Consider the following 13,918-nt stretch of genomic DNA (forward strand, 5'->3'; position numbering starts at 1 on the left):
GATTATGCACTTTCATATCAGTTCAGACTTTATGGACAAATATTAGAAATATTATCAAAAGCTAGGTGGAAATAAAACGTCTTGAGCGCATTTTTAAAACATTCTACAGATGATAATGATCTCACTGAGTAGGGTAGTTCATTCCAAATTTTTGGTCCACATAACATAAATCCAGCATCCGTTCGTCTGAAATGAGGAGCAGGAGATATCCAGTCTTTTTTATTTCCACACTAATTCACACTCAACATTTCTTATCAAACACACTCTCAAGTTGTAAATATATAAAAATATGTACAGTATAGTACGGTGCAGCCGTTATATCGAAATTATGTAATAGATCACAACTAAACTTTCTTTTCTACTAAAATTGTATTATTCTGTCCAACTAACATCTAAAGCATCAGATTGATTTCATTAATCTTTTTCGTAAACCTCAAAAATGCGTAGCTATTTGAGATGATGCTTTTGATTAATTTTAAGAAATTATGTTATTTGAGTCACCCTAATTTGTTATAATAATGTTTTTATAGAAGGCTTGTGATGTATTAAATAGCTGAACGCTGGAAGGAAAAGATAAACATGCTAATCACGTTCAAGAGGAGAAAAAAGTGAAAAGTTCTCCTTTCTATCTTCATACGTCACCAGCAGGTACCTCGAGCATCATCATTATTGCATAATACATACAGCTTGCATTATTTAAGTATCTCAGTTATAAGTAAAAACATATTTTTAGATTTATTTACTGGCTGCATTTTACATAGTGTGCCATTATTCAAATTCTTACATTCAATTAATGCAAATATTTCAGAGTTACCTCAAGTAATGTAAATATTTCAGAGTTACCTCAAGTAATGTAAATATTTCAGAGTTACCTCAAGTAATGTAAATATTTCAGAGTTACCTCAAGTAATGTAAATATTTCAGAGTAACCTCAAGTAATGTAAATATTTCAGAGTTACCTGAAGTAATGTAAATATTTCAGAGTTACCTCAAGTAATGTAAATATTTCAGAGTTACCTCAAGTAATGTAAATATTTCAGAGTTACCTCAAGTAATGTAAATATTTCAGAGTTACCTCAAGTAATGTAAATATTTCAGAGTTACCTCTAGTAATGTAAATATTTCAGAGTTACCTCAAGTAATGTAAATATTTCAGAGTTACCTCAAGTAATGTAAATATTTCAGAGTTACCTCAAGTAATGTAAATATTTCAGAGTTACCTCAAGTAATGTAATATTTCAGAGTTACCTCAAGTAATGTAAATATTTCAGAGTTACCCCAAGGAATGTAAATATTTCAGAGTTACCTCAAGTAATGTAAATATTTCAGAGTTACCTCAAGTAATGTAAATATTTCAGAGTTACCTCAAGTAATGTAAATATTTCAGAGTTACCTCAAGTAATGTAAATATTTCAGAGTTACCTGAAGTAATGTAAATATTTCAGAGTTACCTCAAGTAATGTAAATATTTCAGAGTTACCTGAAGTAATGTAAATATTTCAGAGTTACCTCAAGTAATGTAAATATTTCAGAGTTACCTCAAGTAATGTAAATATTTCAGAGTTACCTCAAGTAATGTAAATATTTCAGAGTTACCTCAAGTAATGTAAATATTTCAGAGTTACCTCAAGTAATGTAAATATTTCAGAGTTACCTCAAGTAATGTAAATATTTCAGAGTTACCTCAAGTAATGTAAATATATCAGAGTTACCTCAAGTAATGTAAATATTTCAGAGTTACCTGAAGTAATGTAAATATTTCAGAGTTACCTCAAGTAATGTAAATATTTCAGAGTTACCTCAAGTAATGTAAATATTCAGAGTTACCTCAAGTAATGTAAATATTTCAGAGTTACCTCAAGTAATGTAAATATTTCAGAGTTACCTCAAGTAATGTAAATATTTCAGAGTTACCTCAAGTAATGTAAATATTTCAGAGTTACCTCAAGTAATGTAAATATTTCAGAGTTACCTCAAGTAATGTAAATATTTCAGAGTTACCTCAAGTAATGTAAATATTTCAGAGTTGCCTCAAGTAATGTAAATATTTCAGAGTTACCTCAAGTTATGTAAATATTTCAGAGTTACCTCAAGTAATGTAAATATTTCAGACTTACCTCAAGTAATGTAAATATTTCAGAGTTACCTCAAGTAATGTAAATATTTCAGAGTTACCTCAAGTAATGTAAATATTTCAGAGTTACCTCAAGTAATGTAAATATTTCAGAGTTACCCCAAGTAATGTAAATATTTCAGAGTTACCCCAAGTAATGTAAATATTTCAGAGTTACCTCAAGTAATGTAAATATTTCAGAGTTACCTCAAGTAATGTAAATATTTCAGAGTTACCTCAAGTAATGTAAATATTTCAGAGTTACCTCAAGTAATGTAAATATTTCAGAGTTACCCCAAGTAATGTAAATATTTCAGAGTTACCTCAAGTAATGTAAATATTTCAGAGTTACCCCAAGTAATGTAGATATTCAGAGTTACCTCAAGTAATGTAAATATTTCAGAGTTACCCCAAGGAATGTAAATATTTCAGAGTTACCTCAAGTAATGTAAATATTTCAGAGTTACCTCAAGTAATGTAAATATTTCAGAGTTACCTCAAGTAATGTAAATATTTCAGAGTTACCTCAAGTAATGTAAATATTTCAGAGTTACCTCAAGTAATGTAAATATTTCAGAGTTACCTCAAGTAATGTAAATATTTCAGAGTTACCTCAAGTAATGTAAATATTTCAGAGTTACCCCAAGTAATGTAGATATTTCAGAGTTACCTCAAGTAATGTAAATATTTCAGAGTTACCCCAAGGAATGTAAATATTTCAGAGTTACCTCAAGTAATGTAAATATTTCAGAGTTACCTCAAGTAATGTAAATATTTCAGAGTTACCTCAAGTAATGTAAATATTTCAGAGTAACCTCAAGTAATGTAAATATTTCAGAGTTACCTCAAGTAATGTAAATATTTCAGAGTTACCTCAAGTAATGTAAATATTTCAGAGTTACCCCAAGGAATGTAAATATTTCAGAGTTACCTCAAGTAATGGAAATATTTCAGAGTTACCTCAAGTAATGTAAATATTTCAGAGTTACCTCAAGTAATGTAAATATTTCAGAGTTACCTCAAGTAATGTAACTATTTCAGAGTTACCTCAAGGACACCTAACTGCACAAGGTGATCTCCTTAACCAGACAGGACTCATGCCGGATTACAACAAACTATGCAAAGGGAAAATGAAGGAAAACCTCAGCGATTTCTTGACTTCAGTGGAAGGTTTATTTAACAGCTAACTGTCAATAATACGTATATTATATATGGGTTTTTGTAGTGGTAAGTAGAATCCCATCGAGGATCGATGATGTGAACCCTGCTTGATTCAGGGGATACTGTTATTATGCATTAATATGATCTGATGGTGTTCGTGGACAGTTGTCCGTGGACAGTTGTCCGCGGACAGGGGTCGGGCTATCTAGATACTGCCTATATTATATGTATATTATAATATATAACACTAACAATCTAATTGATCATCCCTGAGCTGATGCAAGTTTCATTGTTGCTCAGTTAGCTGTCGATAGTAATAGTTAATCATTTTGAGATAGAATTGGTACTAAATTTATTTATTCTTGCCCTCTTTGAAAAGATAATAAATGTTCCGAGTCAGTGAGTGAGAATGTTATATATTATATCGTTCTATCGTTGGTAGCTACCTGATGGGTCCTGATAGTTGAGAACTGAGAAATTTTAACAAATTTTGTCATTTTTCAGGTAAGATCGATGTAAAAACCATAAGCGATGCTGAGGGACTAACTGGATTGTTAAGGAAGCCTCCCTCCATGCAGCGAGACTTGAACCCGCTTTCCTACGAACAGATCTCAGCTTTCAAGTTGCAACCAGGGAGGCTGGGGAGATGTAAAAAATTCACTTTCATCCAGTCACCGCAAGAAGAAGAAGAGGAGGGATCATGAAGACGGTGAAGGTTAGTTCAACTAATTATTTTCAGTAAACTTGGTTAAATAATAGTGGGGAGGTACAGGTGTATGTAACTATATAATATTGCCATGTTTGTTCCTGACAAGTCTGTACCGTATCCAGTAGCTACAATTAAATTCACGAATAAATTCCATTTTAATTATTAATTATTAGTAATTAATTAACCTCTCGATCCCCTCTTTTAAATAATTACGGTATAACTTACTTATTCCATCGTGTTTTTATGATGATTTGTTGTTAGTTGTTAACTGATTGAAGCTTGTAATAAATAGTTCAACTTCAGCAAAGTTTTGATAACATTGCTTATTTCCGAATATCTCGCATTTATTTAAACTGTGTGTAAAACTACTATATAATATTGCCTTAAAACGCAATACTATCATATGATTATAATATGTATCAAATGTATTGTATAATAATACATATTCAATACGAATCTTTTTTTGCAGGTAAGAAGCACAGGCGGAAGAAAGAAAAAGCGGGAAAATCACGATGTCACCTGAAGCGTTACTCCTGAAGCGTTACTCCTGTAGCGCTGGGAGAGAATGCTGATCTGCGTTAAAGCAGTATTGAAATAATTAATAACGATTTTCTAAAGTGAGGTCGGGTCTAATTGCTGTATTATTGCACAGCTTACCTCAAACAATGACATATCGGGTATTTTTGTATTTCAGATGAAAAATCCACCTTTTTTTGTTGCAAAATTTCCACATTTATTTTGGCCTAAATGGAGTATTTAGTACTCAGAGTACTTCATAATGTTGAGAATGTCATGATCTGACCCAATCAGAATGTAATCTTAAATCTTATTGTATTTCAGTATTCAAAGATTTACTGTATCAATGAAGTATGGTCAAATTCCTTTTGGCATAATGCCAAATATATTCTGATTAACTGTAATCCTCTACCAGATCTACATGAGTCCTTGTTTTGCAATATGAGCCAATAATAAACGGGTGTTTGACTGTACAAATTTTATTTATTCCATTATTACACCATTAGTAATTATTACACCATTAGTAATGGTTCTCTACACATTGTAATTGATTACATATCGATCTACGGTCGCAGGAAAGAATACCAATGTATTATGTTCTAAGTGTGCTCCTTTATAATACATACCAATATGCTGAGCTAAATACATGCACTACTTCCCTGCCCTCTACTAAACTAAAGTGAGGTAACCAACAACAACAACAACATGGCGAACCGAGCAAGCTAGGAACAAGGGGCCGATTTCCTTTTCGTGTATCGTTAGGTCCTTTCGGTACAGATTAGTCGGCATGCCGGCCCAGGCATATGCACTCTGTTATTTTCCCAGCTCTAACGAAAGCCACTACCATTTACACCATGGTTTAGTGAGTGACGGCTGCCCTTCAGTTTTTGAGACTTTAGCCCAACTGGGATTCGAACTCGCAACCTCCAGGTCAGTAGACTAGCCGATTAACCAACTAAGCCACTGAGCAATGAGGTAACCACTTACCATATATAACGTAGGGGGTACCTTAGTTAAGTTGGGATCTGGGAGTCTGTAATTTGGGAAACAGCTGAGGCTACAGTATTCTTTCTTGCGACAATTATTAGACCATTAAAACCTTGTGTTTATTGTCTCGGAACATTACAAATTTCACTATGTTTTTAATTTTTATTGAATATGATAATATAATCCTGCCAGCAATTCTGAGTGATTGTTTTGAAATATTCTGTAATGTTCCACTAACCTGTACAACTCGCAGAATGATAAAAGTAAGGAATGAAGAAGGTGAATACCCGTGCTACATATGCCCTGAAATACTCAACTCGAAGAAAGATCTCCGACAACACACCATTAACGTGCACAAGAAGAATAAAGTGTGTCCCACTTGCAGTTCCTCCTTCAAAGACATCTCCTCCGTCCGACGCCACATTAAAAGTGTTCATGTCAAAGAGAAACAGTTTGTGTGTTCACTGTGCGAACGGCGCTACATGCACAAATATGATCTCGAGAATCATTTCACCAAAAAACACAGTTCAACTTTCAACTGTAACGACAGAAAGGTATGTCCGGATTGTCAGGCATTTTTCACATCTACCACTCAGCTTATGGAGCACATGCAGAAAACACACAAGAAAACTATCAACTACAGCAAATGTCCGTTTTGCATCAAAACTTTCTTCGACCCGATCTATCTTAAACAGCATTTTAAGCGTGTCCATGGCAACGACCCTTGCTCCCTGTTAATCTGCAAGTTTGTCCAGTTGTGTCGGATGTTCTAGAAACCTTCACATCTCACATGAGTAGCTGTCACTCGTGGGAGAGCACGCTGATCTGCACTAGAAAGGGGTGTAACAAGTACTTTCAAACAGAGGACGAGCTCCTCTCCCACCTTAAAACACACCCCAAACAAACGTGGACCCGCAAGAAATCAGAAGCGAGCTCGTTTAAGTGCTGGGAGTGTGGCAGCCAGTGTGAAACACGGGAGATGATGGTCACGCACTTTACAGATCTGCACTCCTGTCTACCCAGGTTCGAGTGTAAAGCCTGCTCCACCTTCTTCAGAGATAAGGACGATCTCTCTATGCATATTCCCTGTACAAACCAGTCGTACACTGACTTTGTAGAGCTTACAATTCACCAAAACACAGAGTCTTGCTCTTCTTATAATGGGGAGGGCTCTCAGCAACTCTCCAAAAAGAGGAAGATCACCCCTCTTGTCACTGGAATTGTAGATTTTCAGTCTTGACTAAATCAAGATCACGCCTCTTGTCACTGGAATTGTGGATTTTCAGACTTGACTAAATCAAGATCACCCCTCTTGTCACTGGAATTGTAGATTTTCAGTCTTGACTAAATCAAGATCACGCCTCTTGTCACTGGAATTGTGGATTTTCAGACTTGACTAAATCAAGATCACGCCTCTTGTCACTGGAATTGTGGATTTTCAGACTTGACTAAATCAAGATCACCCCTCTTGTCACAGGAATTGTAGATTTTCAGACTTGACTAAATCAAGATCACCCCTCTTGTAACTGGAATTGTGGATTTTCAGACTTGACTAAATCAAGATCACGCCTCTTGTCACTGGAATTGTGGATTTTCAGACTTGACTAAATCAAGATCACCCCTCTTGTCACTGGAATTGTGGATTTTCAGACTTGACTAAATCAAGATCACCCCTCTTGTCACTGGAATTGTGGATTTTCAGATTTGACTAAATCAAGATCACCCCTCTTGTCACTGGAATTGTGGATTTTCAGACTTGACTAAATCAAGATCACCCCTCTTGTCACTGGAATTGTGGATATTCAGACTTGACTAAATCAAGATCACCCCTCTTGTCACTGGAATTGTAGATTTTCAGACTTGACTAAATCAAGATCACGCCTCTTGTCACTGGAATTGTGGATTTTCAGACTTGACTAAATCAAGATCACCCCTCTTGTCACAGGAATTGTGGATTTTCAGACTTGACTAAATCAAGATCACCCCTCTTGTCACTGGAATTGTAGATTTTCAGACTTGACTAAATCAAGATCACGCCTCTTGTCACTGGAATTGTGGATTTTCAGACTTGACTAAATCAAGATCACCCTCTTGTCACTGGAATTGTGGATTTTCAGACTTGACTAAATCAAGATCACCCCTCTTGTCACTGGAATTGTGGATTTTCAGACTTGACTAAATCAAGATCACCCCTCTTGTCACTGGAATTGTGGATTTTCAGACTTGACTAAATCAAGATCACCCCTCTTGTCACTGGAATTGTAGATTTTCAGTCTTTCAGACTTGACTAAATCAAGATCACGCCTCTTGTCACTGGAATTGTGGATTTTCAGACTTGACTAAATCAAGATCACGCCTCTTGTCACTGGAATTGTAGATTTTCAGACTTGACTAAATCAAGATCTTGGATTGACGAATTATGGTGAGGGTGGTTAAGGGGGCATACACCAAAAATTTCCAGCCCAAATGACCTCATAGGAAGTTCAGTGGTCATCTAGCGCACCGTTTCCACACCAACAAATGAGAATACCGATTTCTGTAATCGAGCATTTCCTGGTTAAAGTGCATTTTTCGGAAAAAGCACAATTTGTTTTGTTTAGAGGCTATAAGTCAATAATTTCTTGTGATATTGAGCTGAAATTTTGCACGAAGTTATTCATATCTTGTTCAAGATGTGTGTAAAATCTTGATATCGCATCTGAAAAGGCTGTGTTTTTATAAATTTTGAAAGTCAAAAATTGGTAATTTTTCTTTTCAGGATTGTTTTGACCAAAAAGTCCGTCAAGGAACAATGGATTGTTTTGTTAGAAAAAAATCACATTTTCTACCATAAATTTAAAAGGAAGCATTTTCGGGTGTTTTGTTATTCATAACTCATATAATATAAATATTCTAGTTGCGGTTATTTTCCACTTCCATTTAAATATGAAAAACGAAAAATATGCCTAAATTCGTTGTTTGACTTTGAGGTCCAAAAGATCAACTTTCCAGTTGAATAAACACATTTTTGAGGTCATTTGGGTTGGCCGACACAAACCTTAATACTGTCTTATGATTTCAGATTATTTTTAATTGAATGTTTGATATTATTGACAATATAATATCTTTCTTTCGGAACCACTAGGTACCAATATAGGTACCAATATATGAACCACTAGGTACCAATTATCATTTGAACAATATTTGTTTCAACCTTGTGGCCAAAACTTGAACTGTAGGATTCAGTTGTTATCAGTCATGATCAATATTGCAAGCTTCCCGATGTATAATTCTTAATTTTTCAAATTGTTTTTTGTTCGGGCACGAGTCGTTAATTGAGTATGATATTCATTTATGTGATTTGAATTTTAAATCATTCACAGAAAAGCTTTAAATCATAATTTGCTTCTTTACAATACAATGGTGGGTTTCAGGAATTTTTTATCTTTTGTCACTGAATAAAATGCTAAACAAAATAAACTTACAACACAAAATTTATATATTATCAAGCAACTCTGAAATTTAATTTACTGTTCTCTGTTCTCTTGTGACGAATTGTTGTTAGAATTTTGTATTAACAAATAGACCTAATTTGGCCAAATACCCTGAACATGTCAAAAACCCAGGTTTTAGGTGCTCTAATTGTAGCTAGTGGTCTCCTGAACTCGTAATTGAAATTTCATCAAGATTGGACAACAAATTACTGAGTTATGAGCCAAAAACCATATGCCCATATTTGGGCATACGCACCAAATTTGATAGATTTCGGCCCATAAATTGGTCAAATATCAATATTTTTTATATATGAAAGGCAAGCCTAAACTACATATTCTCTGTAAGTTATAGCTTTATATCTGTTTAAATGTGGATACTAAGGCGAAAAGACCACAAAAAATGAACAAAAGTGCCTGTATCTTGGTTTGCGATATTCGCGAAATTGATCTCATTAAAATTGTAACAACTCAATCAGTTTTTAAAATTTGTGCATGAAATTTTCGGAATCGACTCTTCATCCCATTTCCACCTTATTTTAGGAACGAATTTTTGATTTAGACCTCAAAAAAATTTGGCTGCCAAATTCTGAATTTTGCATGACAAAATATATCCTAGTTTGTTGGTCAAACTGTTATCTCGAAATCAAGTTTTGCAAAAAAATACCCACTGTCCCCCCCCCCCCCCCCCCCCCCCCCTCGAATAATTGAATTAAGCAAAACAAAAAAGTTCTAGTTGCTAAGCTCGGGGTAAGTTCGACAACATGAACATATTACAGCAGTCAACTACGATAATAATTGTATGCGAACTAGGAATCTGCCGGGCAATAATCAGGATTACGAAGTAGCGGAAATTGTTGCGGTCTTTAAAACCGCATATTTTTCTGGGTTATTTTCGTGGCACTGATTCTATTAACTATGACGTCAGAACATTTAAATGAGTCATAACTGAACCGAATTCTCACATTACCTCGCATAATTTATCTCTTGTTTCCTTTCCTACCCCTCGGGTATTTCATCTCGTGCCAATATAAAGTTTATATATCTGTTTTTAACTTGTTAACACTTGTTTAGTGTTTTGTGTTTCTGTAGAAAGTAGATGGGGGGGGGGGGGGGCCGGGGGGGGGCCCGGGGGGGGGCCAAAATATACCTTGTAATGGTGTGGGGGGGGGGGGTGGCCAAATTATAAAATGAAATGAAAACACAGGTAGGAAGATTTACAATTAACTAAAACGAATATACTATTACTAGGTCAAATTGGCGTTATACTCTAATTGTGTAATAATCTAGCCTTTAATATACCAATTTTCTTAATAACCATCATCAAAAACTGCGACCGTATTTCATTTAAAATTTCATTTAAACTTACCACAGTTGCGTTTCCAAGGTAGGAGGATTAACAGAGGATGAACTGGGCCCGGCAAACTCCGCGAGGCTCACCCCCCGACAAGGGCAGCTTCCCTCTCGATCACTTTGGAGAGTGCAAGGCCCTTATGCAGACCTTCATGTCCTGTTTAAAGGAACATGAATACAACCAGAGGAAGTGCCGGGTAGAGAGCAGAGAGTATTTGCAGTGTAGAATGGACAATGATCTCATGGTAAGTGAGGATTTAGATGATCTGGGGTTCAATGATAACATTACTAAATCAGATCAGCCCGGGTTCAATGATAACATTACTAAATCTGATCAGCCCGGGTTCAATGATAACATTACTAAATCAGATCAGCCTGATAAAAAAGAAGAAGTTGTATCTTGAGGAAGATATCCTGGGAGTGTTTGTTTTACCAGCCTCGTGCAGTGACCCTTGTAATTTTGTTAATAGGTTTTGAATTAATTTATCTGAAATACTTTTTTGATCACTTTGTTTGTTTATCTCTGTTTTTTAATCAAAAGTATGAAGAGGTTCAAGGAAAAACATTTCTGAACTTTTGAATATTGATGTCCTTATTTGAAAAGATGAGCAGATTTTGTCCCATAACTTTTATATAACATTTCTGATTATCAAAGTTCCTTGATCAGTGATTTCTCCTAGTTAGTCATGTCTGAAGCAGAAGAAGCAAAACAAGCAGAAGAGATGAGGTTACAGCGAATAGCCCGACTGGCGGACTCTTTGAAAAACGAGAAGCAGAGGTTAACTTGCGATGAGACACAGAGCTTGGTGAATGTACTAGAGTCCGGGGACTGTTCTAAGTTTAAGATGCAGTTTAGAGAATGCGTGATAGATAAAGGAGATAAAGATAAGTGTCAGCACGAGTTCTTGTTGTATGCTATGTGTACTATGAAACAAGAAAGTGAGGCTGGTAGCGAGGGATGAACATTTTCATAATAACTCTCTCATTCACTTCTGAATCTATACGTGAAAGTGTTTTTAAGTGTGCTTGGAGGCAGATAAGATGAAGTTTTGGCTTTGCTGTTTGGTGTCGTGACCCGTTCTGTTCTCATTGATTACGTTTCAGTTTTTAGTTTTTACTTTTGAGTATCATTATATAAACTAAAATATAAACTTCTTTAATTTATTGAAATAATATGGGTATTTTATTATTTGTCAATTATGTTTTCCGGCTAAACTCTTTATACAATTTGGTAATTGCTGAAAAAGTTTTATACTCGAATTGTTAATTCTGGACATATACTTATTACACTCCGTAGTAATTATATCCCAGAAATTGATTATTTCTAAATTTGGGACAGTTTCTTATGGTAATCCGTGTTACTGTATACATTTTTAATAACGTTTCTTATTCAAACTTAATTTTAACACTAAAATTCCCTTAGTCAATGTTATTGAATCCTGTTCTCAACACAGAAACATTGCAATGCAGTGAAGATATCAAGGTTCTAATTGAGGAGAGTTTAGGTTTCATCACCGAAGCTATCAATAAATATGGACTGGAAAACATCGCTCTCGCGTTCAACGGAGGAAAAGATTGCACCGTACTTCTCCACCTGTTACATATGACACTTCAGAGACTCAACTTACACAACACTAAAGTAATAACCGTTAATATTGAAACTGAGGAGGTTTTTCCTGAACTCAATAACTTTATAGCCCAATCTGCAGATTTGTACAGACTAACGATAGTAAAGAAGAATGGTAAAATAAAAGACGCGCTGTTCGAACTGAAGGCTGACATGCCTCACTTGTCGGCTGTACTAATGGGCACCAGATCCACAGACCCCTACTCAGCCTCTCTTCGCTCCTTCACGCCCTGTGATCCGGGCTGGCCCAGTCTGATGAGGGTTAGCCCCATCTTATCCTGGTCCTATACACAAGTGTGGTGCTTTATTAGGGAGATGAATGTACCTTACTGTACTTTATACAATGAGGGGTACACTTCCTTAGGTAATATTCACAACACTCAGAGGAACCCAGCCTTGCTTTGCGAGGATGGTACAACCTACAAACCCGCATATTGTCTGACAGATGGTGCGAAGGAGCGCGCTGGCAGAACTAAGTGAAGTTTGTGCTCTGTTTTATCTAGCGTGCTGGCAGAACTAAGTAATGTTTGTGCTCTGTTTTATCTAGCGCACTGGCAGAACTAAGTGAAGTTTGTGCTCTGTTTTATCTAGCGTGCTGGCAGAACTAAGTAATGTTTGTGCTCTGTTTTATCTAGCGCACTGGCAGAACTAAGTGAAGTTTGTGCTCTGTTTTATCTAGTGTTTTATGAGTTTTTAAATTTTGGCAACTTCTGTTTCAAACGTCATTTGCATTTGGGCTTCAGTGACATAACTGGCTTTAAAAGATTTGGTAAAATGTGATGTTTTGTTTTATCTCTTAATTATAGTCGTGATATCATTATAGTCATTCAAGTTAACATTCCACCCTCAGTGATTTAAATGATTTTGTTTATATATTGTTTTCATTAATCGATTTCAGTTTTGGTATATGTTTTGATTGTTATTAATAAATACCAAAGTTTAAACCTTGTTTTCCTATAATATGTAGTGTAGCAACTAACGAGTCTCACTCTTGTCTCATACCAAAGAAATTTACAACTAATTTAGGATAATCTTTGTGTAACTATAGTAACTAGTAGTGTTACTATGGTAATCTTTGTGTAAAGTGTACCCAAGAAATTGAGGAAACCTCTTAATCAAGATGGATTTTTAAAGGTAGACGGTTTAGCAGCACCATGGAAACCGAATGAATTGCACAGCTCCTGGACGCCATATCAAAGGTAATAATTCATCTGTTTCGTAGATTTTTGCTGACAACATCGATAATGTTTCGTGCATCAAGCAGAAAAGAAATGTGAGGGTCACCGGTCAATGCAATATTTTTTTTTCCAAAATTTCAAATCTCGTCGAATTGTTGCCACTTGCGGTCCTTGCAGGAAAATTAATGTTTGCGTACGGCGCGAAAACATTCGCATGATGAATCTTGCTTTCACGTACGTCACATCTGAGCATTTTGTAGAATTTAGAATCTTCGCACGCACGATGAAAATTCAGCTGAAACGATAAATTGACAGCTCCCTCCCCCAGTATTTGGTAAAGCTATACTATGTCTCGCGAAGGTTGGAGAGGAGATATACTTTGAGGGTGAAGCTAGTGGGGTAAGTGCTCTCTGTTTCAGAATTTCACAAATCGGGAACTTCCCAACTCCTCTAAACCACTGATTAACTGTTTCATATAATTCAGTATTGATACTTGATTATATTTCCTACATTTTCAGCTCGCTGTACGTACGGTTAATCTATCCCGCTCTGCCTATGGATCCTTTCTTTTTCAAACTTCCTTTTTCACAAAATTCTCCCTTCAAAGCCAAAATTCGGGTGAACTTCGCTGCAAAGTCTCAGCAAGGGTAAGGACTTTCTTACTGCCAATTAAACGTTGCTTGCATACTTTTTTGGTCATTTAAACCGTAGATAAAACCAATTTTCATGATTTAGGAGCATGCTTAAATTATAAGTTTCGAGTTTTTGGAAGCACACAGTTTTTCCTTGAAATTTAATCGTTTG

General features: G+C 35.6%; 3 protein-coding genes and 2 long non-coding RNA genes across 5 annotated transcripts; all 5 read left to right on the plus strand.

The window, feature by feature from the left end:
* The first annotated feature begins 527 nt into the window (after positions 1 to 527).
* Positions 528 to 5,113, plus strand: LOC134811712 (uncharacterized). Its single transcript, XR_010159845.1, has 4 exons — positions 528 to 648; positions 3,155 to 3,283; positions 3,779 to 3,989; positions 4,453 to 5,113. It is a non-coding gene; the product is annotated as an uncharacterized LOC134811712 (long non-coding RNA).
* A 627-nt stretch (positions 5,114 to 5,740) lies between these two features.
* Positions 5,741 to 6,726, plus strand: LOC134812043 (zinc finger and BTB domain-containing protein 41-like). Its single transcript, XM_063819230.1, has 2 exons — positions 5,741 to 6,134; positions 6,242 to 6,726. The coding sequence occupies exons 1-2, from the start codon at positions 5,741 to 5,743 to the stop codon at positions 6,724 to 6,726; spliced, it is 879 nt and encodes a 292-aa protein (XP_063675300.1).
* A 3,636-nt stretch (positions 6,727 to 10,362) lies between these two features.
* Positions 10,363 to 10,713, plus strand: LOC134812044 (cytochrome c oxidase assembly protein COX19-like). Its single transcript, XM_063819231.1, has one exon. The coding sequence runs from the start codon at positions 10,363 to 10,365 to the stop codon at positions 10,711 to 10,713; it is 351 nt and encodes a 116-aa protein (XP_063675301.1).
* A 1,022-nt stretch (positions 10,714 to 11,735) lies between these two features.
* Positions 11,736 to 12,428, plus strand: LOC134811561 (FAD synthase-like). The gene has a single exon (XM_063818517.1). The coding sequence runs from the start codon at positions 11,736 to 11,738 to the stop codon at positions 12,414 to 12,416; it is 681 nt and encodes a 226-aa protein (XP_063674587.1). The 3' UTR covers positions 12,417 to 12,428.
* A 632-nt stretch (positions 12,429 to 13,060) lies between these two features.
* On the plus strand, positions 13,061 to 13,712 carry LOC134811075 (uncharacterized). The gene is made up of 3 exons (XR_010159754.1): positions 13,061 to 13,135; positions 13,443 to 13,513; positions 13,633 to 13,712. It is a non-coding gene; the product is annotated as an uncharacterized LOC134811075 (long non-coding RNA).
* Positions 13,713 to 13,918: the final 206 nt, after the last annotated feature.

This window comes from Bolinopsis microptera, chromosome 2 (assembly GCF_026151205.1).
Source record: "Bolinopsis microptera isolate Bmic1 chromosome 2, MBARI_Bmic_1.0, whole genome shotgun sequence".
Lineage (NCBI taxonomy): Eukaryota > Metazoa > Ctenophora > Tentaculata > Lobata > Bolinopsidae > Bolinopsis > Bolinopsis microptera.